Genomic DNA, 26,652 nt, shown 5'->3' on the forward strand with positions numbered 1-26,652 from the left:
AATAGTTCTCACTTGAATCCAGTTGTCCCTGGGTAGAAGAGACACAGAGTAAAGTTTGATTTCTCTCTAGCTGAGACTGACTACCTCCTTTCCGCTGTTTCTTATTGTTACTTGTTTCCTCTAAGTTCAGAGACGGACAACCATTACATCAGAGTTCTGTTTTTGAAAGCTATTATAATTGTTCAGAGTATGCAAGACTGAAAATATAAAACTGCAGAAAAAAACAGATTCAACAAAAATTAAAATCAATTTGTAAAAAATGGTGTACATCTTTATTTTTCTGTGTAGTGTCACTGCTGATAAATAGTACATTATGAACTGAAGAGTAGTACTAATATAGAGATAAGTCTTTCTCTTTTCTTCCAGGGAAGGAGAAAGAAAAACAAGAACTGCAATATATTGAGGAGCTTGTTTATGAGCCTAAGTAATGTAAATTTCCTAAGTAATTACACCAAAAGGTTGTTTGCAGACAGTTCATCACCTTTGTCAGCACCTGTTATCAAAGCAGAGGAGCTGTTTTTGTTTTGCTCAGGCTTGGTTTGAATCCACAGCGCATATTTTGTATCTCTTCCATATCTTCTCGAGCAACCCTAAAGATAAAGAAAATCTCTCAAAGTCTTCACATTCCTCGGTGGTGACTGAGGGTGGTTACAGAGATTGGGGAGAACAGATGTAATTTGGAGCTCTGAGAATTTCAGTTTCACTGTCCATTTATTCCACCATTAAGTTAATGATACAGATAAGAACAAGGTACTCACAGTTGGCTTGGTATTGTTTGAGAAGGAACACACAGTCAAATAATTGTTGTTGTCATTGCCCCATGAGTCCAGGCAGTTATCCATTATAAATGGTGACTTGATTTAATTCAATCAGTCTGTATATATATAAGATATGAGCAAAACACATACACACCATAAACACATTTCAAGATTCTGGCCTTGGCTAATAAATAAACCAATCACAAGACTTTTCCCCAGAACCCTCAGGCTCTGTCAAAAAAGTATTAAATGATAAAAAACTATCCAAAAATGGTAAGTGCAGGAATACCCTTAATTTCAAACCATTATCAGATTCTGGATTCATAAAATCATGCAACTCCTGTTGTAATTCGATTTGATATGCTGTGTGGTCGACCAGCAGCATGAAAGCCCAGCATGTTTAGAGCTGTTCACCACTAGTGAGGTTGACCAACTGCCAAATACATCAGCACAGTTTACTTGACAATTCACTGCTATTCCAATAAGATCAGATCATCACCCCTGAATAATCCTCTAGAAGATGTTTCCTCGTTCATCTCTTTGTCCTTCACCCAAACATACCATATTACATAGAAAACACAAATGGTAATTTACAAACACAGTGACAGTGTGGCTACAAGACTATTGATGTATATTTTTATTATAAATGCACAATGTTGCATAGTGGCATTGTATCCGATGCCTCCTCTGGGCATGATAAATGTATGCCTATTTTTTCTTCTGGGACTTTTCTTCTAATCTCTCTTCAACATTTGATCCTTTCAGAAAAGGCTGATTGTATGCTGTACATTCATTTTTTTTACTCATATTTGCTGTGTTTCTGACTTCCAAACAATCTTTGTTTTACTCCAACATGGTCACCTTTGTAAGTGTGGTGAAAATGTAGGGTAAACCATCAATTCCTTTTTTAGAACTATAATCACAGACTTGTCTTTGCAAAAAATGTATTTGTGAATTTAGGATTCTATTGTTGTATGTGTGTCTCTGTTCCAGGCATATTCCTGTTATCGGAAGATGAGAGGTGTCTGTAGGTGTTTAGATCCTGGATCTGAAGATATTCACTGAAACATGAGAGTCTGTAGACATGACAAGCACAGCTTCCTACAACCAGGCTAATATGGAGCAATTCCTAAGTTATATGGTATTTTACAGTACAACATATGGTAAAGCGTACTGTACAAGAGTAAGACACAGGCACATTTAGCATTTGAACATGTCCCCCACTAGTAATTTTGTTTGGGCAAATAATTTTCAGGTTAGTCACTTAGTCACAAGGAAACATTCAAAGCAGATGCTCTTAAAATGAAGGTTATTCTTCACCTAGACACACCAAGGACCCTGGGTCCTCCCTCTTTCAGCTTTGACCCTCCACCCCCGTAACATTTAACACGTTCAGAGAGAGCAGTCCATCAGATACAGCGTGAGGGCCTATCCTCTCAGATGAAGTATTCTTTCCTGCTCTGGTCCACGGCGCCGTGCAGTGTCGGGTCGCCGCGCAGCGCAGCGTCCGCTGTATCGGCAAACTCTGTACCCTTGGCCTCGTTAGTGTGGTAGGTGCCCTTGTGTCGGTACATGTAGCGAAGCAGCACCACTGCCAAGCACAGGAGCACCAGCACCACTGCAGCAATCACCGCTGCAAGAGAAGGAAGGAAGGTACATTTACATTTAGTAATTTACATTTAGTCATTTTTACATACATATAAAGACTTATAAGTAGGTAGGTAGGTAGATAGAACGATAGAGGGATCAAACATGGACTATGTATTGTAAGACAGACATTAGGACAGGGGTGCTCTTCTTCTTTAAAATGTGCCCCAAATAAGGTCTAATGGTCTTGGAATACACAACGACAACATTTCCACAAAATGGGCTACTGAAAGTAAAAAGTTGTAGCAGAGACCTATTAACCAACCCTGACCCGTTAAATGCATCTGCCTTGGCCTAAATCACTAACTGTTAAGATGTTTTGTGTCTCACTATTCACTCCTTCATTGAATATTAGTCCTTTAAGACTTAAAAGTTTTATGTCAAATTCAAGAATTAAACACTTAAAGAGACAGAAAATAGTATTTTTTGGGGCATGCCATGGCCTGTTATATACAGCTGTTGGCAGACAAGGACAATGTTATGAGCTATAAAAATAGCTGCAACGACACATTACATTTAGAACTCACTCCCTTGCCTGACTGACTTCCAAATGACTTTAAATAGCTCGGTTCCAAAACATTTAGCAGCATTTTTCTGAGAGAAAGAAAAGTAGTTTTTCCTTCCTTGGCTATCATTGAACCAAGGAGCATGTCTGTTTCCAACCTCAATCCATTTGGTAGATTGACATTTGTTTTTTTATTGGGGAATAATAAAACATGTAAGGCTTCGAGTGCTCCTCAGGGCCTGTTGGGTGGGTTTCATCTCACCTCCTAGTATGGGATCAAAATAGCCGTCGTCCACGGTGGTAACTACAGGGACATAGAAAAGAATGGATTTTAGATGCAACAGTATCATGTAAAAACAAAACCAGCACATCAAATGTTAGATTGCAAGCCTAAGCAACTAACCTTCATCACATGCCATGCATCTCTACTTACATTAATATTTATTTTCCCCAGACTTTGACTTTGTTATTTTAACAAATGTAAATTTTTCATGAGCATTTGTTTTTTTTATAGACAGCTGTCTCCCTGGTGTGTGGAGATGGCTTCTTTGTATCCGTCACAGGGGGACGAAATGCTCATTAAAGAAAGTGATTAAAGGTAATCATGAATTATTGCACAGGCAACATCTGCCCGCCTCGACTTGACTTTCTCTGAAGGACAGAGGCAGGCCAAGCCTGAATGTGTGACATTTGTACACAAAGTGAAATCTGAAAACAAGATCGATCCTACAAGCTCAGTGAGGTGCTTAGAGAGACGAGAGAGAGAGTCAGAGAGAGAGGGAAAGCAAAAAAACAAAAAAAACTACAGAACATTGTTAATGGAGACCCCAAAGTATGCAATTAAAAGGCAGGCTCATTAATGCCTAATCACCCGAAACATTGAGGTGTTCGCCCACTCATTAAATTCTCATCTCATTGCATTGTTTACAATGCGGACACGTTCTGAGCAATTAAAGGAGAATTACAAGACTTGTTCATTTGGGACAGGAAGCGAGAGAAAAGAATCAGTATAGTTTATCTGGGCGTCCTCAGAAACAGGATTCAACTAAGGAGCATAATGACGGAACCGCTGGACACCTCACCACGTCTTTGGGTCTCACAAGAACGTGAACCACATCAGGAGTTTAATATCTTCGTGCACAGACTAAGTAAAAAAACATTCTCTGGCTTTTGAAGTGTACTTCCCTGCGTCAATGGTACCGCACCTTCCTGGGGCCCCTTAACCATATGCCTGGATGAATTGCTAAAACTTCATTAGTGGTCAGTGTGAATGTTATTAGATTTTTTAAATGCACACACACACCCTGTCCTCTCCCTCTCAAGTAATGATCAAAGGGACTCCTAACAGGAGTTCCTGTTTGGAATTCAACATTCATTTAACAGGCAAGAAGAAGAGTCTGCCATTGGCCTGGCCAAATTGTCTCTTATATGAATTAAATGTTTTGTAGTAACTCTGTTGCTGTAGTGTGTCATGTGGACTTAAATGATCAGGAACAGACATTTATGGCAGCAAAATCTATTTCAGTTGATTTCCTATATCTTCATGTGGCTATTTTAACACATAAGAATCACAAAGTTATGTATTATGTTAATCTGTTGTGCGAATATTGATTTTTATTATGTCTACTTGAGAATGTTCTACTTGAGATACAAAGACCCTAAAGTAACCCAACACATAACTAAAATAGAATTAGCTTAAGGTTGGATTTAGCATCAGCTAATGCAGGTCAATAGTTTGCCTCTTCTAAGACAGGGAAATTGCAAAGACGGCCTATTTGAAAATGAATCGTGTCTACAGTAGAGGAATGGGTTAAGCATAATTTATATGGTCTCTTTTAATCAGGGCAGCAGAGAATCTGGTATCCGAGGAGAGAGCTCAAATCCCTGATAAATTTGCCAAGCGAACACGGGGGGCCTGTCTCGCCTGGAGGTGCCTCCTCGTTAGCCTCGTTAGCAGGATCCGCTCGCCGCCGCGACACGGAGAGTGGGACATCTGCTCCGCCCCGACGGGGATCACTAAGCCACATCCAAGGGCACTTCGCTCTCCCTACTTCTGAACCCAGAGGGCCAGACAGACAGCCATACAGAGAGACAGGCAGGCAGACAGCGGAAAAAATGGGATGGGGAGGACTTAGAATACTGCGGTTTCGGATGCCACCGAGAATTAAAGCACCAACATGCCTCCCCGCCTCTTCGCTTCCACACATTTTCGACGACACATCCGCGGAAAAGTTTGCCCCGGGAGCAAGATTCAATGCTTTCATCGCATTCCCAAATGTGGCGTTAATCTCGACCCAAAGCCGACTCTGAAGCAGGCCTGGTAAGTGTCTCCCGGTAGGAAGGAAGGGGAAACTGGAAGCCAAATTAATTCCACCCTGTAGTGCTGCGGCTGACACTGTGCTGATATCATATTCACAGGAAGTAAATATATGCTAAAGCTTGGCCGCAATCTAACTCTCTCCGCGTGTCCCTAAATACGGGCCAATTTGGGGTCCATCTTTTGGAGAGTGGATGATATCCATTAAATGTTAGATGGTCTGCCATCTTGCTTCATGCCACATGGATAATCTTAATGGAAATGTTATCACTTTTGTAGACAGTTTGTGCACTCCAAGAGGTCTCTCCACTGTTATTTGGTATAGTGGACAGATAAGTCATTTTCCCTGGCGTTCCTTAGGATTGCCAGCATGGGTTTTGTAATTAAGTTTCTGATAAGTGTTGAGTTTTGCTGTCGGCAACCACAACCAAAACAGTCCTGGTCTTGACAGTGGTGGTCACTTAAGGCAATCCATGCTGTCACAACGACGTGATGTTTCCCATCATCTGCCACATGGTTATTTTTTATTTCCCCTTGTCACTAACCTGTTCTTAATGGGGCAACTCTACATACTACATTTAATACAGCTTTAACAGTTCAAGGTTGAAAGTGAATGCATTCAGTCTCAGTGAATCTCCAAGCTGAAATGGCTGGCCGGGGGAAGGCTGCCTCTCCCTAGAAGCTTCTGCTGCCTTGTGAATAGGCTACACTCCCGATTCCTGTCAACAAACACACCAGCTAGGCCACACTGCCTGTGTGTAACTGAGGTTGAAAATACTCTGAACGCCTGGCTAAACACTCTCCCCCCATCTATCTTGCTTTTTTTCTCACTGTATCTACACTTCTCTTTTTTCCCCTCCTTTCTCTTTGCTTCCACCCACTTTCTCGTTCTCCATTTCCCTGTCTCGCTCACTCATCTTTCTCTTAACCCTCTCTTTCTCCTTCTATTTCTCCATCCATCCATCCTCCCTCTCCCTCTTCCTTCTCTCCACTCTTCTTCCTTTGGTTTGTTCCAGAGAGATGGATGCTTGTCGTGGATTATTTAAGGCACAGGGGGCAGCTGGTGCTGAGGCTTGAGTACAAGGAGGCGTGGGTTGCCCTTTAAATTTATATGCACACCTCTGGAGTTCTGGCAGGTATGTGAAGGATAGGATTTACTGGGGTTAACTGTCATATTAAAGGATTGTGGGAGTGGACAAACAGAATGTGTATTTGATTAGGACCTCAGCACACACCTCAGCACACATACCTAAACAACTATGAGGCTTCACTACTGTTTACCAAATATCTACTGAACCTACTCATTCTACGTTGTGATGATCTATGAAGTGTTCTTTTCATTTCCATGGATGTAGAGAGAATACCGCATAGTCAAATCGTGAATATTTTAAATAGAGATTGAAGTATCATGACCGTTTGGAGTTGTTTTATCATGCAGTCATTCTCACTTCATTCATTCTCTATGACTTCCTGCTTCCAAAACGTAGTCGACTTCAGGACTTTTTATCCTGAACCTTTGTCTGAACCCTACCTTTCTGCAGGGCACATCACAGGTACCATGGACAATGCAGAAAATTTACCTAATAATAATTTTCAGTAAAAGCACTCGTCATTTTTCAAGCACTCGTCATTTTTCAAAGTCATATAAATACTCATGTACCCATAGCTCTGTCTGAAAAACAGCATAGATGGAAATACTGTACTTCACGTCTGTTAAGACTTTAGACTTTTCAATCAAGGGGTGTCTTCTTTGGCATTCAGAAGCGATCAGCACATTTACAATGGGATACTGTACAATCTCATATCTCTTTTCCTTCGTCCAGTTCACCAAGACCTAAGTAAACCATCCACTTTCCCTGCTAATCCTAATATTTTTTGTTTAAGATGACCAGAGCGTCCTCCTCCTTCGTGTTTCATGCCATGCTAATTTCCTCACACACAGAGCCGTGCTTGTATGCTGACCTCCAAACCACCTTCTGATAAGGAAACTAAGAAAGCTAGGTTGCTAGGGGAGCTCTCTTATCAGCCAGTGGGGAACCCTCACAGCCAGCTTTGACTTGTCTGTACGAGTTCATTAGCTTAACACACCTTTAATAGGCAGGGTTCCTGTACATATTTTCACACTACAGCCAGCTTATTTAGCAAAGCATGCATATACCACACTCAAGTATAGATGTTGAAATTGCTCTAACTGATAAACGGTCTGGCAGGAGAAAGCCCTGGTGTGTTTAGAGGTTTTCCAGGGAGAGCTAGCTAACAGAGATAGTGCTGAAGATGCAGACTCCCAGTTCAGCCCTGGAGAGGCTCTCTCAACAGCAGGGATACAGGTTGGTCATCAGCTGCAGTTAGAGTAATGGAACAAAATTATAGTCAGAGGGATGGAAAATGACTTAATATTTTAATAAAGTTCTATATCTGCTAATGGCCCACTGGGTAATCTACGAATTCTAATGAGTTTCAAATTTTTTTTTAAAACATCAAATAGTGCTGCATGATGGTGCTGCAAAACAGCCCTGTGAAAACATACAGAAACACAGACACCCACACATTAACCAGAAAAGGAGACTCATGATGACTCTTGAAACACACAAAACAACTTAACATCAGGTCAGACAGATACAGGAAATACCCTCCACATATTGGCTTTTGCTCTAATATATTTCTTCTATTCACCTATAAGTCCCCTGATGTAATCAAAAATATATGTAGGTTGGTTTATTGGGTGTGCCTGCCTTTGGCAAGGCTCAACCTATATTCTCTTTCATATATTTAGGATTCCTCCGTCAGGAGGAACCCTATTGTAATTATTGGTATTATTATTATTAGGCTTCCTCCGGTAGGAGGGAACCTATTGTTTTTGTTAGTATTCTTATTCTTATTATTTTTCTTCTCCTTGCGCCCCAATATCTCAAAAAGTCCCTGGCCATAAATTTCCTAATTTGGCACATTGATACTACATCCAAGCGGGTACCCCCACACCAAATATGGGCCACATCGGACCATATGGGCGACGCCCAAAAGTCAAATTTTCAAAGTGATGGCATTTCCACCCCATTGCTCCAATTCTTCTGAAACTTGGTGTGCATGCCTCATTTTTCATGAAGAACAAAAAAGCCTCAAGAACCCATAAGGTCCGCCATGATGGATTTTCCTGTACAGTACAGTCCTGTACACAAAACCAGTCAGAGGCATAGTTTTGATTTTTTATTCTGACTAAACGGTTTCTAGTCTTCCGATCAATCCTCCGGTTGTAAAACATAGCAATGCGTGTTTATTTGAGACCATCACAACACTCTGATCATCTGTTTAGCGAGACTGTGTAAACCACTGCAAAACAAGCCAGGTTACCACAGTAGCTAGCTACTTGTAGTCTACGCATGGTAGAGATAACTCTAATGGTTATCTCTAATGAAGTAAATTGATTGTTCAGGTGGATCCCTTGCCTGTTGCACAAATTCATTTCAGTAACCTAAGCCAGGACACATCCCCACTGATGCTAGACATGATTTGAAATTCCCTTCCATGACAAGTTATGGCACTCCAAACAACCTTTAAAAAAACTATGAGTAAGTTATTCTTTACAGCAGCAACCTAGTCATCCCGTTGTCCCGTTTTTATAGGAAATGTACAAGCAGTTTCAACTTTGGCTGAATCTAACAACGCTTACCACAGGAGAAACACCGGTAGCAGGTTGGAATCCAGCCATTATCATTTGGCCTGTCATAATTTTGATTATCTGCTAAACAGGATGACATCATTCTGAAATACCATGCACAGTTTCATGCAATTTCACCTTGAAATGTCAACCGTTTCTTAACCTTTGTCCCAAAGCTGACCAAAGCTAATACTCTGCCCTTTCTATTCATACACTCTCAACAGCTGGTGTGTAGCAGAGAGGATAGAGAGACTAACTTGTAACCTTATGCTCATGAGTTCAAATCCCCATTCAGCCTGTTGTTGGCCAAACATGAAGTAGTTTTGCTCTCTTGTTGTCCAACTCTCGATCTTCGACAGTGTACATGTTTATAATATTTTGCCATTTTGCGGAGGAACCCGCATCGCTGCTTGCAGCTATATTTATTATTATTCTTGTTATTTATCTCATGAAAACATTGCTAAAAAGTTTTTAAATTTGGCATATTGATACAACATGCCACAAATACCGCCCAAACACAGACTGGCCCACATCAGACCATAGGGGGCGCCACAGGCCACGCCCAAATGTCCACTTTTCAGAGTGATGGCATTTCCACCCCATTGCTCCAATTCTTCTGAAACTTGGTGTGCATGCCTCATTTTTCATGAGGAACAAAAAAGCCTCAAGGACCAATAAGGTGCACCATGATGGATTTTCCTATACAGTGATAATTTGGGAAAACCTTCAAAATTCCTCTTCTCTTGAACCAAAGTCCTAATTGACTTGGAATTTTGTTCAGATATGTATCATTGATGTATTTAAAAACCTTACTTAAGACAGTTGAAATCCAAAATGGCTGAAAGGGGTGTATTTATGTAAATGTCCACATTGCCTCAATATGTTTGTGTCACTAAATCAAATGTCATTTTGAATGATGGTTTTTCAAACCTAATAGGCTTTAAGGTGACACCCCCCTTAAGTACCCTGTAAAGTTTCACCTTGATATATGAAAATATGACTGAATTACAGCAGTTTGAGCTTGGGCCAAAGCTGACAATGCTTGCCTTTTTTTATTATCCAGTTACTGAACATGGAAAAGTCCAGATCTGGGAATGGCTCAATTGGATGAGATGTTGTGTTGGTAAATGTAGGGTTGTAGGTTCCAAACCAGTCAAAGGCAATTTTTTTTTTTTTTGGACAGAACGGTACTAGTCTTCCGGTCAATCCTCCGGTTGTAAAACATAGCAATGAGTGTTTATTTGAGCCCATAACAACAATCCGATCATCTGTTTAGCAAGACTGTGTAAACCACTGCAAAAACAAGCTAGCTACTTGGAGTCTATGCATGGTAGTGTCAGATTCACAACCGAGTTAGCTTTAATGAAGTATATTGATTGTTCAGGTGGATCCCTTGCCTGTTGCACAAATTCATTCCCTTCCATGACAAGTTATGGCACCCCAAACAAGCACTACGAGTAAGCTATTCTTTACAGCAGCAACCCAGTCATCCCGTCGTCCCATTTTTATGTCCCATATTCAAATAGGACTAAATTACAGCTGTTTGAACTTTAACCAAATCTGACAATGCTTGCCATTGGAGAAATGTCTTATTTCCTGATACAAAAACTGAACAACCAATTGTCTAAGTCTGCCTCTGGGTTAACAGGATGAGATGCAGTGCTGATGTGTGAAGGGTGGTGGGTTCTAATCCAGGCAAAGGTGTTTTTTTATTTTATTATTATGACAGAAATTACAGTTTCAAGTCTTCTGGTTAATCCCAGTGTAACTATCTATTATGTCAATTTTACAACATTTTGCCATTTTGAAGGAGGAATCCGCCATTGCAGCTTGCAGCTATATTATTTATTATTCCCACCCGAAGTAGTCCCTCAATTGGTGCACTAGATAGACAGTGTCAGTGTAAAAATGTTCGTCTTGATCCCTATTGCATTGCTTGTATTCCCTCAAAGGTTTTGTTGTATGGTTTAGGCAGAATATACGTTTTTGTGTAGAAAAGTGCAGTTAGTTGTAGCTAACTAGCTAGCCACAGTCAGAAACGTCACAATGTCATGCGTCAGTAACAAGGCCTGTACAGTAAAAACAAGCTGGTATTTCCCAGTGAGAACATGTTATGGATGGCTCCAAATGTTTGGATGTTTGATATTAGTTTCAACAATAGGTTTAGAGGTGACATAGTAAAAAATGTAATAAAGTAAATGTCCGAGCTGCAACTGATATAAGAACACCTCACAATTTCCCCAGAAATGGTACCCTCTCTAGTTATCCTTCAAGTGTTAAAGATGAAACACATATTTGACTTTTTGTGAGAAATAACTGTTGTTGCCTGGCCATATGACCTTGAGTGATATCAAGACCAACATATTTTTCAGTTATTGGCATGGTGTGTGTGTGAGGGAGGTTACATTTAATGCCTGTCGGAGCAACAATTCTTTGTAAAAAAAAAAAAAAAAAAAGAATTGACCAAGGCTTCACCAACCTGTATTTTTTGTGCCAAGACCTTTTTTTTTTTTTTTTTTTTTTTTTTTTTTTACAATTTGGCCTCCATCAACCTGGTGAAAAGTGGACTGTGTAATTCTTCTGGCCTCGGGCGTGATTGTACGAGAGATGCTATCAGAAGATTGGTCCTAGAGGGACAGTTTCTGGGGACCGGGGTGCGTTTATCAGAGGTTATGTGTGTTGTAACCACGTGCATACTTCTGCCAGGCACATGATCCCAGAACCCCTACGATGGATGAACATTCCTGGAGATACCCTGACTACTTTTTCTTTGCTCTCTCTCTTTCTCTCTGTCTTCCCCTCTCTCTCTCTCTGACAGGGAGGCATAATGTAGACTATCTCTGAGTTCTCAATGAAAACATTTCAATCATGACTCTTAAGAAGGCTATTATGCTGGCAGGGAGCCTGGAGTGAAACGAGGAGGAGAGAGAGAGAGAGAGATGAGGACCGAGGAGGAGATTGAGGAGACATGGAGGAAAAAAGGAGAGTAGACATGGAGGAGAGGAGGACGGAGGGATGGGGCTGAAACACCAGACACAGCCTTGGAAAGGAGGCCCTGAGTGGACGAGTGGAATTGAAGGAGAAAGATGGAGAGCAAGGTTAGAAAAAGATACAATTGAGGGAGATAGACTGTGAGGGCTGAGAGGAGGAGAAAGAATGATGGTAAAAAATGAAGTCAGACTGTAAGAGTAAGTTGTGGAGAGATCTCCGACTAGCCCTTGTTCATCATCAGGAGGGGCTATATAAAGCTGTGAGGAAAGTACAACCATTCCCCCTCACGCACGTACAGGCACTCACAAATCCACACATAAACACCCGCAGACACACACAGGGCCGTTGCTAGGAATCCCGCTGCCCCCCCCCCCCCCCCCCCCCCCCCCCATAATCAACTGTGCTGATTTTTACAGTTCATGGAAGTCAGTCAAATTAATGTACTGACAAAAAATCTAATGACATGTACAACCGACGTTCCCCCGCACCCGGTATCGAACATGTCAACTTTGACATCTCAAGCGAAACTACTACCAATTAAGCTAACGAGAAGCAAGTGACTCTCTGGTGCTGGTGCTTGAGTGAGTCTAACCGATGTACACCGGTTTTATAACTCATCTATCTGTACACCAATTATTTCATAACTGAATGTTTTTAGGAGATATCAGCCCATTGTCTGTTATTGGACACTGCGGGCAATGTCAGATAAATAGAAAGTTTCATGAAGCGTGAGAAGTAAGTGCTAGCTAACGTGTGTGCCTGGCCACCACTACACCATGATAGCTAGGTTACTAGTGTAGTCTACTGTTGGCTCACCTCTCAAATATTTTCCTGTTGTGGTGAAAAAACTTGTGAATCATATCCACCTTTCCCCGCGATGCGACGTACCTGGACACACATGCACACACACCCCGACACACAGGGCTGGGCCTAGGGTTTTGGGGGCCCTAAACAAAAACATATTTTACATATGTTTAGTTTTTTTATTGGGTTGGGCCAGCCCTGTCAACACACCAACCATCTCTCACACACACATGTACACCACACACACACACACATGCACGTACAAACACACAACCACTTGCATACAGACACACACACACAAACAAACACACATTCCCCCACTCGGCCATTATACCACAAATTTTGGGCATAATCACATTTTCTCATTTAGCACCTACACCCCTATATTTGGGCCACCAAAGATAGGGGTGTTCCTCAAAGACCACTTTGAGGAACAGAGAAATACTGAGACTAAACCTGAACCTGGTTTCATGTGTTTTCACAGAGTTAATGTGTTGGTACAAGACGTACCACACAGCACACATTTTCTGCCACACAACACGAATAGCACATCCCTATTTTTGTATTCTTATTGTTGTTTTCATGTTATACTGCTTATGTTAATTGGAGGCCTCCTTGTTAAAGATACCTCTGTGGGGTTTCTAGGGATGGACCTTTATAAATAAAGGAATCAACATACCTACATTGTAGATACACCTGTTTCCTCTGTCAGTATATATGTTTTATGTTGCCACGGTGAGGCACAGCATTATGCATTGATGTTTTCCAGTGATAAAGACAGCTGAAGTGTCATCCTATTTCTTCCCATCATGCTGCTTTGTTAAAGAAAATTAAGTCATATTTTTTCATAGATTAGATTTCACACAAATTGAGGATAATCTGTGTGTTCTGTATTTTCTTTTTACAATTATAGTCTACACTGGTCTTCCTGGTCTGGCCTTCAACCTACCCAGACACTCCCATGTTAGCCCGCTCCTCATCTCCCTTCACTGGCTACCCATCACAGCCCGTATCAGATTCAAGACCCTGGTACTGACTTCCGAGCGGTGAACGGGACTGCACCCGACTACATCAAGTCTCTCCTCCAGTCTTACACCCCCACGCGCCACCTACGGTCTTCTTCTGACAACCGTCTGGTGGTCCCACCGCTCAAGAGCGCCCAATCCCAACACAAGCTCTTCTCCTGTCTGGCCCCCCAATGGTGGAATAAACTCCCCACCTCCATCAGAGACACTGACTGTCTCCCCACCTGCCAAGAAAAGGCTTAAGACGCACTTGTTCCGGGAGTACAACGGTACTTAGGAATGATTTTCTGGACCTGATGTTAGTTTCCTCCAGGATCACAATGACTCTTATTGAGAGACTTGTTGCTATTGTTATTTAGTTGTAACAGATTTAATATTATTGTACTGAGTATTATTGGTTACTGTGAAATATTTTACTGTTGCTTGCTTTTCTACAGGTACACTCTTGCACTTTTTGAGGTTCATATTGTTTAATTGTAACTTGTTTAACATGCTCCTATGGTTCTTCCCTTTGGCACTTATTTGGTTTTTCACAATGTATGCTTCATGTTTTGGCTACACGCAATGTTTGGGGCTTGTTGTCTCGTTGTTATGATCAGTGACCTATGCACTTTTGTAAAGCTCTCTCTTGGAAGTCGCTTTGGATAAAAGCATCTGCTAAATGAATACATGTAAATGTAAAATGTAGACATTCACAATAAAAAGTTTTTTTAAATTCTGTAAGGGACCAAACTTGACCTCAAAACTCATGATGTAGAACAAAACAAATGTTGGCCCTGATGGAGCTAATGGCACATGTGTACAAGCACATTTGCCTACTTATTCACTTTTAGTTACTGTAAGGTATTGAAGTTAAAGGCTAGGTATCTAATGTGTTTGAGAAGCATTTTTGTCATATTTGCCTTAATAAACTTCACATCTTGATAGCAACCAATGCATATAAAGGTTTGACGGTAATATGAAATCAATCTGATATCTGTGGGCATCGCAAGACTGTAATAAACACAAATAACTAGGCTGTACCCTGACTAATGATTGGACGGGCTACCTACTATCTACTTGCTTACACTCTGCACCTGCACTCAATGCACATTGCTGTAGTTTTGTGGGAGTGGCTTTGATGGGGGGGAGGGGGATATTTAGGTTTGAATCGTGTCAAACAGAAGCTAAAATAGCTAGCTTCGCAAAACTTGCATAACTCAGCTTTAAGGTCAAGTTACAATTATAGTTATAGTTCAGTCAAGACAATCACGTATTGGATTTGAGCATTTATTGTTACATGACATGGACATGTAGATTTACTTTGGCGGAGTGGATGATCTAAGGGAAGCACTCCCTGCCTCCTCGATGCAACACATACATAGAGCAATAGAGATATAATCCCCCTGGTGGATAGAACATACAGACAGCATGGGGGAGAAGGGGATGGTGGAGGGTGGAAGCAGCACTGATCATACAACAAATGGGCTGAGTGTGTGCGTGCGTATCTGCGCGTCTTTTAAAGACGACTTATCGGACGTGGCCCAATGGATATGCGCTGCTAACATGGGTGTGGTAGTGGGCGGAGGAAAGGAAGGTGGAGTAAGACGCCTTATGTCGGAGAAATTTAGAATGTAAGTTTATATTCTGAAAATACTGGTGCTAGCATTCCTTTGTCAGTAGAGAGCCCTCTCCCCACATGACCTATAGATGACACTAGGCTTACGTAAACAAACTGACCTAGGTTGACCATTATCATACTAGAGGTGCAATAAACCTTATCTGTGTTGAGTGAATCATATGGTCAAGCCTAGGGTCGGAGAACTCTGTAAGTTTCCACGTGCAGGCGCACTCTGTCTCTGGGATCGATCATATTGACAGCTGATATGCAGGGAAGGAGACTTCTCACCAATAAATGGTCTTACCTGAAGACTTGTGAACCAGACAAACTTTGTAGCACAATGGCGTGTGATGTTTTTGTCTCCTTGTGGGCCGGCCGCAATAAAGCTTTCTTAAACTTGTTCACCGACTGACTGTGCAATGCTTGATAGATTAATATTTCTGAAACCTTACGTCCCTGATAAATGGATGACGCGCGCTGCCCGATTGCCCTGCCTGAACTAGCTGCGCTTATTTATAGTTATAATTTGGAAAAACAAAACAAAAACACTGGACAGTAATCAAAAAATAAAATAAAATAAAACCAACACATACAATATATCAGGTGGTGCAATATTGAGAGATGGATAATGAATTCCTAAGATGGTTGACATCCAAGAAATTGTAAATGACCTATAGGTCACATCTGCAGTTATTTAGAGAAATATTATATTGGTAGATAAAGCCAGAAGAGGAGGCCAAGTTGGTTTTCACCGATTGTGGCTTAGAGATAGCCCAAGGGTCTTGAAGCGATTGTGTGGAGAAAAAAAGTGATTGAAGATGGCCTGAAGGAGAATCACCCCTATTCTGGAGGACTATATATATATACGAAAGCACCCATTCCCAATCTTCCCTTCACTGTCACCTTTTCTTTGACCTGTTGGATTAGTTTTTTCAATAATACTTTTGTTATAATGTTTCTGAAAAAAACCCACAATATTAAAAAGAGGAAAATGTGGAAAAGCCTTAAAATGCTAGTGTTAAATGTCAACCTTGAATAAAACAAGGCAATTAACATGACAATGACCACAATGATTTTAAGAGGAATACGGACAGGTCCCTGAGCAAGCCACATCCTTGCCAGCTCTAGGTATCAGGACATTGACTTATCTTTACATCCCTCTACAGTCATTAGACATGATCAAAGAGTGTCACCAAGTGTGAAGAAGGGATTGGGGGGAGGATGAGGGAAGGGGTGCAGGTAGCTGCAGGGGAGTTTCAAGGGAATTGTTATTTGAGATATTAAATCACTTCCACCCTCAGATCCGTTCAATTAGGTGTGCTCTGCTCTCTGGCGGTTCAGTGGGAGGCTCAGGGTTAATCATGTTATGGACTCACAGAAGTAGCCAGGGTAATTGGAGGTGAGAGCTAACATGGATCAGGGTGATTCGTATGTCTTACCAAGAGAACTCCTGGTATAGAGTGAGATGTTTGAAGTTTGGATGAACAATCACACAGCCTCTGCTAATGCTAATACTGCTATTACTTCTAAAACCATTACAACTATCGATATTGCTACAACTAGTATAACTGATGCCGTATTTTTCGGAAAATTTGATGCATTTCCTATAAACTGCATCCCACTAGAATGGGAGATTTGCGTTTGTAAATCTGAGTATAAACCGCACTGGAATATATGCCGCACTTGATACGGGACAATGATACCAAGCAATGTACAAGTATAGGTGATCTTACAGCCTGCCGTTGTGTAACACACTTCGAACACTAAAGTAAGTGCGTAATGTATGTTTTTTATTTCCCAGGAATTACCTTTAGTACGCGTGAGTTCTAAATATTTCCGATGGTCCCCAAAGTGTAACTTATTTTTCCGAAACGGTAGCACTAGCTAGCTAGCTTTACTTAGCTTCCGGGCTAAGTTAGCTAGCATAATACTCGTAGCAATGCTACTACCATGCTAGTGTGACTTGTAAGCCTTCTCATTAGTACATTTTGAAGCCATACTAAAGCGTTTGTGGCATAGTTTTTGTCGCAAAATATTCAGTTGGAATGTTCGAAATCGCATATATGTGACGTTACGCTGTGAGACCCGCATTTGAACAATCACGATGATGTGCGACGTTACTCCTTAATGGGTTAAATAACATTCATGAATAGGGATGGGCATAATTAATCGACGATCGATTAATTGATCATTAAGAATTTCGTTGATGACATTATTTTTTCATCGATAAAACTAATGCATGTTCTTTTGCGTATTCTGAGTATTGAAGGAATGCAATGGATTTCGTTATGTGGCAGCAATTAAACATTTTACCACACGAGGGCAATGTTTGAAAAACATTTCCATGTATTTCAAAAGTAAACATGAAGAGGTCACGGCGAAGTCAGTGTGCGAATTACGGGGGGGTTTGGGGGAGTCTGACCCCCCCGATTAAGGCTCGGACCCCCCCAAAAGATGTAAAAACCACAGGTTGGGGGGGTCGATACATTTATATATCGTTCTTACCTGTAAAAGTTAATATCACAATATAGTTACCAATAACAGGTTGGCGATACACAGAAATGTTGACTTTATGGCAGGGAATATCACACACTATTACACTGACTGCCACAGTCAAAATTCACTCAATAAACACACCACGAGTGACCAGTGATCAATAAAACTCAAGTAACACCGCGCGCGAGTGACCAGGCGGTGTGCAATACAGAAGCTTGTTGAATCACTAGCGATGCGTTCTGCGTCGTGAGAAAGTGCAAGAAAGGCAAGTTTGCTATCTAACACCCCAAAAATCTGTCACGAATGTATTTGTAATGGAAATTAGCTGTAGAATATTCACAAGAATGTTAATGATAGAAACATGGTTTAACCACCAACTTAAAAGATAGCTATCGCTATCTCTATATCAAGCAAGATAGCTTCATTTGTCTGTCTCATTTCTTGTCAGAATCTGGAGCGATTTCCAACAACCTTAATTTGTGATGAACAGTCAGATATGTTCCTCTGGTAAATTTGTAAAGATCAACTTTTTTATTTCAGAAAGAAATGACTACAAACAAGTTTAGTAGTGCGTTCGTGTGTGCCATTGTTTTGCCGTTTACTTGGTTGGGGCGGCGGCAGGGGTAAACTTCTTCCCGGGGGGGGGGGCCCACGACGACTGAGTTGACCCCCCCCCCGATTGTCATTGTATAATTCGCACACTGGGCAAAGTGTAGTGTGGGACCATTTTGACTTTAAAAATGACATTGTTCGCTGCCAACACTGCAAAGTAGACCGAATGGCTTCCCTCGCATCTTTCTCCGCCGCCATTACGGAACTACAACACAAACTAGCGCACATCAACTTCATCGTTCTCAGCCACAGAGTACAGAACATAGAGTTAATATAACTAGAGGAAGCAACTTTTGTCTTCCAAGATGGCATCCCCATTCATTTCTATGAAAAGTGCTCAGTGGCGCAGTGAGGTAAGCGAGAGCGCGAAACTGGACCACGCCATCTTTCCACTTCCGACTCTTCCGGTCTAGCTTTAAACAGTGGCTCTTTTTTTCCATAGCTCCGAGACCTCGTGCACGCTTGCAACTAGCTGTACACGTCATACTTTGCGACAGCCAGTGGCGAGCATAGATTTATATGGTTGCGAGCGTGTGAGCTAAGGCATTGCAGTGGCAGAATGGGGTACAAGTCCGATAAGAATCAGAGACATGATGCAAACTTTACGTAAATGTATGCTGTCATTGTATAGTATTCCTTTCACTTGGTTGTTAGAAATAGGTTATAGGGCTAAATATCTTGACAGAAAAATCAAATCTGTTTTAAATAACGGGAATAAACTATATTAACAATATTTCATGTATGTGTGAAAACCATTTAATAAACTTGCTACAACAGGGCAGGCAACTCAAGCCATTTCTCCCTGTGCTCATTCAATATGGATCTTTCAGCTCCAGGTAAATCGGCTATTGGCCAATGTGAACTTTTGTGCTCGTGCCCTGTTAGTAACCGCGAGCACATTTGCAGGCAACTTTTATTGAAGTAAGCAAATAAATGGGGTGCTAGTTTACCCATTTCGGATTGGTTTCAAATTTAGCAAAAATCAGGAAAAATATTTTTTTATGAAACAGCTAGTAGTATGAGCCAGGTTCGAGAATCTAACAAAAATTATTGGGGGAGATAGTTTTGTAAATGTTGACTGGAGTTAATAGAATAAAAACGACCCGAAGAGCCGGAAGTCTAACAAGAAATGCAATACCACCTACATCCACCGGGGCCGTTGCTTCAAGCCGAGGGGTGGAGGCTTGGTACAGAAGCAAAATCAAAATTGAGCGGAAGTACGTAGGAGGGCAGAGCCAGGCTAGCGAGGGCCAGCCCGACGTGCACGAATACACCTGTACAAATGCAAATTAAATTTCTCGCTTCACACCACAGTTGAGATTGCGTATGTGCGTCCTTGAGAACTGTAAGTCGTATAACTTATGTTGTCAGTTCATTTAAGCCTGTTATTGTATAAGTCTATACAAGGAATCAGGTGGCTGAGCGGTTAGGGAATCGGGTTAGGGAGTCGCAGAGCGACTTACAGTAAGTACAGGGACATTCCCCCCGAGGCAAGTAGGGTGAAGTGCCTTGCCCAAGGACACAACGTGAGAGCCCTCTCCCCACATGATCTATAGATGACACTAGGCTTACGTAAACAAACTGACCTAGGTTGACCATTATCATACGTGCAATAAACCTTATCTGTGTTGAGTGAATCATATGGTCAAGCCTAGGGTTGGAGAACTCTGTAAGTTTCCACGTGCATGCGCACTCTGTCTCTGGGATCGATCATATTGACAGCTGATATGCAGGGGAGGAGGCTTCTCACCAATAAATGGTCTTACCTGAAGACTTGTGAACCAGACAAACTTGTAGCACAATGGCGTGTGATGTTTTTGTCTCCTTGTGGGCCGGCCGCAAGCAATAAAGTTTTCTTAAACTTGTTCACCGACTGACTGTGCAATTAATATTCCTGACATTTTGGGTCCTTCGAGCCGGATTCCAACATCCTTTCCATCATCCAGAACCAATAGCTGAAATCGTGCAGATGTGCACGACGATGGAGAACCTCGCAGCAAATATGGCTGTTTAAAAAGAGGCCAGTTTTTTTTCTGGGGGATGGTGGAAAGGTGACGGAATTCTGGACTAGCTAAGAGGCACAGCTTTCGATGGACAAGGTAAGAAGAAATTGTATATATATAGTCGAAGAATACTTGTTTTTATTTGTATATACCGCGAGGAATGAAACTTCAGCAGTGAAGTCGTTAAAGACTAATCACTGGTTATAGTCGACTTTTGTGTTCCCCTGAGAGAAAAATTACACAGTGTAGTCGGTAAGGATGCACTCTGGTCATATATTGCTAAGACCCGGTGAAAATCCAGTGCAGCTAATATAGGGCGTCATATTTTACTGAGACTGGTATTGGTGGCGTATCAGTGAACTAAGTCATTTTGCTAAAACCTATTGGTGAAGCGAAGTGTTTCGAAAACTGATGCAGGAGAAATACTGGTGATGTAAATAGGCGGCGTTATAATTACTAAGAACGTGGTGACGGGAGAACCGGGTAGCAGAATTAGTTATTAGGTGCGTTCGACTTCATGCAGCGCCGGCGTTGCCTGCAGCCCGGTTGACTTGAAGCAGCCAATGACATTCTCAACTTAAAGGCAGCCGGCTGTCGGCGCCGCCGGTGCTGCATGAAGTCGAACACACCTAGTATGACCTAACCGACCAGAACTGAGAATATATTTGAAATATATCTGAGTTTGGTGGTAGTCAAATACATAACCAAATGGAAAGATTTTTGCTCATTTCTGTGAGAATGCCATTGAAGTAAATATAACCTGTAAGTTCATAGCCTTATTTAGGAGGCTACAGAAAAAAATTATGATGAGCCAGTCCGAGGGACTGAAGTGTATACTAAAGAATATATTGTGCTTAGTAAAGTTATGCATTGTGCTTATTAAAGTTCTGTCTTATGATCTGAGAAGTGTGCTCAGGCTTAAACATGGTGTCTCACACAGGGTGTGGGAAGCAGGCTGTTCTTTGTGTCTCTATCTCTTCATTTTCAGAAACAACCTTGAAACTGGGTGGAGATGGCACCCGAGCAGGTGGGACGCGTAGGCAGGAACAACTCCCTGATGCACGAGAGAACAAGCTCAACCCTTTTATGAAACTTGTGTTTCAATTGCATTGTATATGATATGCTGGGGCAGGGAAAGATAGCCAGTTGGACTTCGTGAACCAGCCCAAACTCTGTTGCGGGTAGGGAAACTTAGACAACCCCAGAGCTCTGTACTTGTTGATTTCCAACTGCTGCATTAAAGCTGATATTATCGGACCTCTGCGACTCCAGACCACTCTTTCTAGAACACAGATTTGTGTCATTGAATACTATCATTACATATTGGAATAGACACAAGGAATTTCAATCCTTCAAATGGTGACCCCGACGCTGAAAAGAGGGAGTCCAGAGGGTTCCGGCCCGACCGACGGATCGGGGGAGAGACCCATACACCGGTACGAGGAGGCAGACGTAATCGTCAGAGGCCTCAACATAAAAAAAGGTAAGCAGACACCTAATTAATTCAAAGTACTGCTATTCGGAACTGAGAACCAAATTTAGACGATTACTATGTTTCATCATACCTAGTCAAACCAACAGTGGTGGGAAATCAACCGTTTTTGTGTTTTGTCTTTGTCAAGGGGAGGTTAGAGTCCTCTCCAAAAGGGTGGAAGTCCCTACACGTTTGTCTTTTTCAAGGGGAGGTTAGAGTCCTCTTCAAAAGGGTGGAAGTCCCTACACGTTTGTCTTTGTCAAGGGGAGGTTAGAGTCCTCTTCAAAAGGGTGGAAGTCCCTACACGTTTGTCTTTGTCAAGGGGAGGTTAGAGTCCTCTCCAAAAGGGTGGAAGTCCCTACACGTGTTTTGTCCTTGTCAAGGAGAGGTTAGAGTCCTCTTCAAAAGGGTGAGAGTCCTAACACGTGGTTTGTCTTTGTCAAGGAGAGGTTAGAGTCCTCTTCAAAAGGGTGAGAGTCCCTGTAGGCCTATGTGTTTTGTGTTTATAAAAAAGGAGAGGGTTAAATCCACCCCAAGGGTTAGAGTCCCTGAACTTGTTTTGTGTAAAGGGTTAGAGTCCCTGAGGTTAAGAGTCCTCTAAAGTCCTAAAAAGGGTTAGAGTCCCTGAGGTTAAGTGTCCTCTAAAGTCCTAAAAAGGTTAGAGTCCCTGAACTTGTTTTGTGTTGAATAACCTGTATAATTTCAGGTTTTTCTATTTGTTTCGAATTTAGTTTATTTTATTACAATTCTAAAAGCTTGGCTGAAGTTGTATGTATGTGGTGAAGGGGGCCTGTGAGCATGTCCAGGTCTGCCGTGGATACATGGATGTCGAATGTCCACTCTGTGGACTGACGGTGGGTTTTCCCCTATAACATCATTAGGGTTTTCCCACTGTGTCCAGTGTGTCCACACCACTTGACCATAACGCTGCATAGTCTCATCATTATTGTTGATTTGTATGTCAACATTGTGTAATCGGTAATGGGATATTTTTGTTATTTATTTGGGTTTGTTGTCACACCCTATAAGGGTGTGAAAGGAGGGATTTATTTGAACTTTAAAAATATCCACTTTAAATCCTCAAATGGGTTCTTGATTTCAATATCTGTGTTTAATCATTTGTGTTCGACTGTTCGCATCTCATTTGACTCAGTTACTGCTTGATCATGGGAGATAAGGTGATGCTGGGACTGTAACTCTTTTCTGCTTCAGGGCTAGTCAGACCGGCGGGTCTGACTACCTAACCCCTGTTCTAAGGCCCCATTCCCCTGGAGACCATGCCCCCCCTTCCCCTTGGAGACCCTGCCCCATCTGCCCCTATGCCTCATCAGACCTAGGAGTGGTCTGCCCCCCCCTTCCCCAATACATCATCAGATGTTCGGGGAAGCCTGTTGTACATTTATGGACTAGAACCATTTAAGGTCATCGAGAGAACCTTGCACGCCCTAAGGGTGCTGGGGAAAGGAAGTACGTGGTACCACTGGAGCATGTGTTGTGCTGCTCCAGAATCCAGTCGTACGTTGCAGGAGTTGGTGGAGAAGGGCTTAGTGAACCTTTTGCTATCGCTACGAATGTGAGAGTCCGGAAAAGAGGGTTACGACTAGGTCAAGAGTGATACTGCTTGACCACACTAGAATTGTACTGGACTAAGAAGGTTTCCGCTATTTTACTTAAGAGTGTGCTATATCAATATCAACATGATTGTTGCTGTATCCCGTGTATCAGGTCCCTGTGCAACCGAATCATTGTCTCGGCTGTGGAGAACCCAAAGACGGGGTTCCAAATACCGTTGCTGGGGCTGGCTGACCAGGACGAGGAGGCGGTGGTTGGTCCGGGCTATGTTGATTGATCTCTGGTGTTTTCAGAGATCAAAAGAGGGATTAAAGAATATATTGTGCTTAGTAAAGTTATGCATTGTGCTTATTAAAGTTCTGTCTTATGATCTGAGAAGTGTGCTCAGGCTTAAACATGGTGTCTCACACAGGGTGTGGGAAGCAGGCTGTTCTTTGTGTCTCTATCTCTTGATTTTCAGAAACAACCTTGAAACTGGGTGGAGATGGCACCCGAGCAGGTGGAACGCATAGGCAAGAACAACTCCCTGATGCACAAGAGAACAAGCTCAACCCTTTTTTGATACTTGTGTTTCAATTGCATTGTATATGATATGCTGGGGCAGGGAAAGATAGCCAGTTGGACTTCGTGAACCAGCCCAAACTCTGTTGCGGGTAGGGAAACTTAGACAACCCCAGAGCTCTGTACTTGTTGATTTCCAACTGCTGCATTAAAGCTGATATTATCGGACCTCTGCGACTCCAGACCACTCTTTCTAGAACACAGATTTGTGTCATTGAATACTATCATTACATATTGGAATAGACACAAGGAATTTCAATCCTTCAATGCATGGGGAACCAGGTCGAGATTGAAGCGCGATTGTTAAGGCCTAATTTTTATGTTGAAGTTAAAATAGTACTAATAGTTGATAGAATTGTAAATATCGAGGTTTTGTTGTAAATATAACCATGGGTAATTGTTTGACATGTGTAAGAGGGTAGAATTGTCCCAGCAAAGAAATCAGAAGGCTGACATGATTCTAGCGAATTTGCCAGTCCGCTGTCTGTTGAACAAAATTGCTAGGATAGCTTTGGGATCTGAGAGGAAAATATCCAAGCTGTGACTTTGTAAGCTAATGGCTAATGGTGAAAACGTGGAGGAAATGCATTCTGCTTTGTCCTGAGACAAAGAAGAGTCCAGGAAGTTAGATTTGCAACTATGGCAACGACATTTGTAGCTAACAAACTTAAAGACAGACTCAACAGTGATGGCGACGGGTACAGGCTAGTAAAGGAATTGCAGCATGACATTTGAGATCCAGGATAAGTAACCGCATGACACATGTGCAGACATAAATTGAGAAATTTACAAATACGTAAATTTAGAGAAATAGATACATTTGGAGCGAATTTGACATACTAATTTGGTTACTTTTGAAATATGTTACGGGATCAGCATTTTGATACATTTGCTAACAAGATTTTTGGTTGTTTGAGTACATTTTATATGAGTTACAGAAAATCCGAGGACAGATGGAGAAAGGTGGGGGCTAAAATAGAGTCCCTTTACGTTGAGATCTTACAAAGGTGATCCCAGAGGGTATGGTTCTGCATAATTATGTGAGTATTATTGCTGAAAGATGAGTCCATTTAGATGAAGTCGAAGTTTGGTGGTTAATAAATTCTTGATCAACATTTGTTCTAAATCCTGGTCAAACAGGGAGGTTTTTAAGCCTTTCTGACCAGAACTTGTATTTATAGAACGGAAAATCTGTGATGTGTGATGGTATTCAGTAAAAATGCAGAAATTAAACCCCTGGTTCATAAATTGGGATTGGAAAAGTTATCCTTTAGCGAAATTAAGTGAATAGAAGGTAAACGCCAACCAGCTGTGTTGGTCAAAGGAAAAAAGAGAAAAAAGGTTTTTCCCAGAGCGTTTTGATGTTTGTCTTGAGTTCCAACACGCGCTGAGAGGCTGCGTGTTTGATTCGAGTTTGAAATGCGCACTGATAGATATTGTTTATTTGAGTTGATTCATTGAGTAAAAACTAAGAGTCATTGAGAAATGAGAAGTGTTACATTAAATCATATACAAACTACTAAATATTCAAATTAAATATTTTCATTTGGGTTAATTTGGTCCGCAAATTTCGAATTGAGAAAGTTGACCGTGCATTACGCATGCTGAGGGAGTGGCGAATAGGAATATTCAAAGGAGTATTCTGTATTACATGCTTTAAAAAGACTTTTGAGAAGTTAGAGTAAGGTTTTGTGTTTTATGGGCTTATGTTACACTTGTTAAATTGTGAACTTAAGGGCTTAGAAAAGGAAAAGGGAGACTTTATATTTTCTTTTGTCTTAAGGGCATTGTTTGATTGACGTGATTACGAGTCGTAGCGTAATTCTAGCATGAATTACTTGGTTTAAGAGCAGTTTTTGACCTATCTAAACATGGATTTCATGAAACAAAGTTATGATAACGATAGTTAAATGTGGGTCAGATAACTAGTAAGGGGTTAATTTTGAAATCAAACGGCGAGATTCATTCGATATTTGCAACCTTGGGAACTTATGGAAAGTTTTTGTGTTCAGAACAGAAAGGGAATGTGTTTTGTTTTAAGGGTTTGATTTTATTTGAAAATGTAACTTTATTACTATCTACATCTGATTTTAATAACCACGTGCACATCGAATATCCATTGACATGGAATCAATTGATGGCACTTTTCCAGTTGGGTTATTTTGAAGCTGTGTTTTTCACAGATGTTTTATTTAAGCAATAAGGTACGAGAACCCTGGAACACGTACTTTATTGACGATAATGTACTGCCTCGAGTACCTTATTGCTTTTATAATACGGTTACCAGCGAAATTATAAATAGTAAATAAATAGTAAGCTGTCTTTCAGCACAAAATAGTTATAGCCAACAAACGTTGTGTATCCATTTCAGTAGCCGAGAGACAAGTCCCGTACGTGTGGCTGTTGCTATGCAACGGACAAACAGCATTGTGAACTTCACGTTTGTTAGCCTAGCTAGATCTCGCACCATCTCATTCATTCTCAATGCTCATTTTATAAAAGTTGCCTTTAAAATAACAACAATGACAATGGGACACTTTCAATAAAATATTTAATTTAAACATTAGGCCTAAACATTGTAAATCATTCAAATGTAGGCACTGGGTATAGGCTATACTATAGTTACGAGTTA

General features: G+C 41.4%; 1 protein-coding gene across 3 annotated transcripts in view; it reads right to left on the reverse strand.

Annotated features, from left to right (window-relative positions):
• Nucleotides 1–801: 801 nt before the first annotated feature.
• gypc (glycophorin C (Gerbich blood group)) overlaps nucleotides 802–26,652 on the reverse strand; it is a 36,542-nt gene continuing 10,691 nt past the window's right edge. For all 3 annotated transcript variants that reach the window (XM_067250963.1, XM_067250956.1, XM_067250969.1), the window contains 2 exons: nucleotides 3,173–3,214; nucleotides 802–2,391 (listed from right to left, as the gene is read on the reverse strand). In XM_067250963.1, the coding sequence (XP_067107064.1) occupies nucleotides 2,195–2,391; nucleotides 3,173–3,214 (239 nt within the window). In that variant the 3' untranslated portion in view covers nucleotides 802–2,194. The remainder of the gene's footprint in view (nucleotides 2,392–3,172; nucleotides 3,215–26,652) is intronic.

Source organism: Osmerus mordax, chromosome 2, assembly GCF_038355195.1.
Source record: "Osmerus mordax isolate fOsmMor3 chromosome 2, fOsmMor3.pri, whole genome shotgun sequence".
Lineage (NCBI taxonomy): Eukaryota > Metazoa > Chordata > Actinopteri > Osmeriformes > Osmeridae > Osmerus > Osmerus mordax.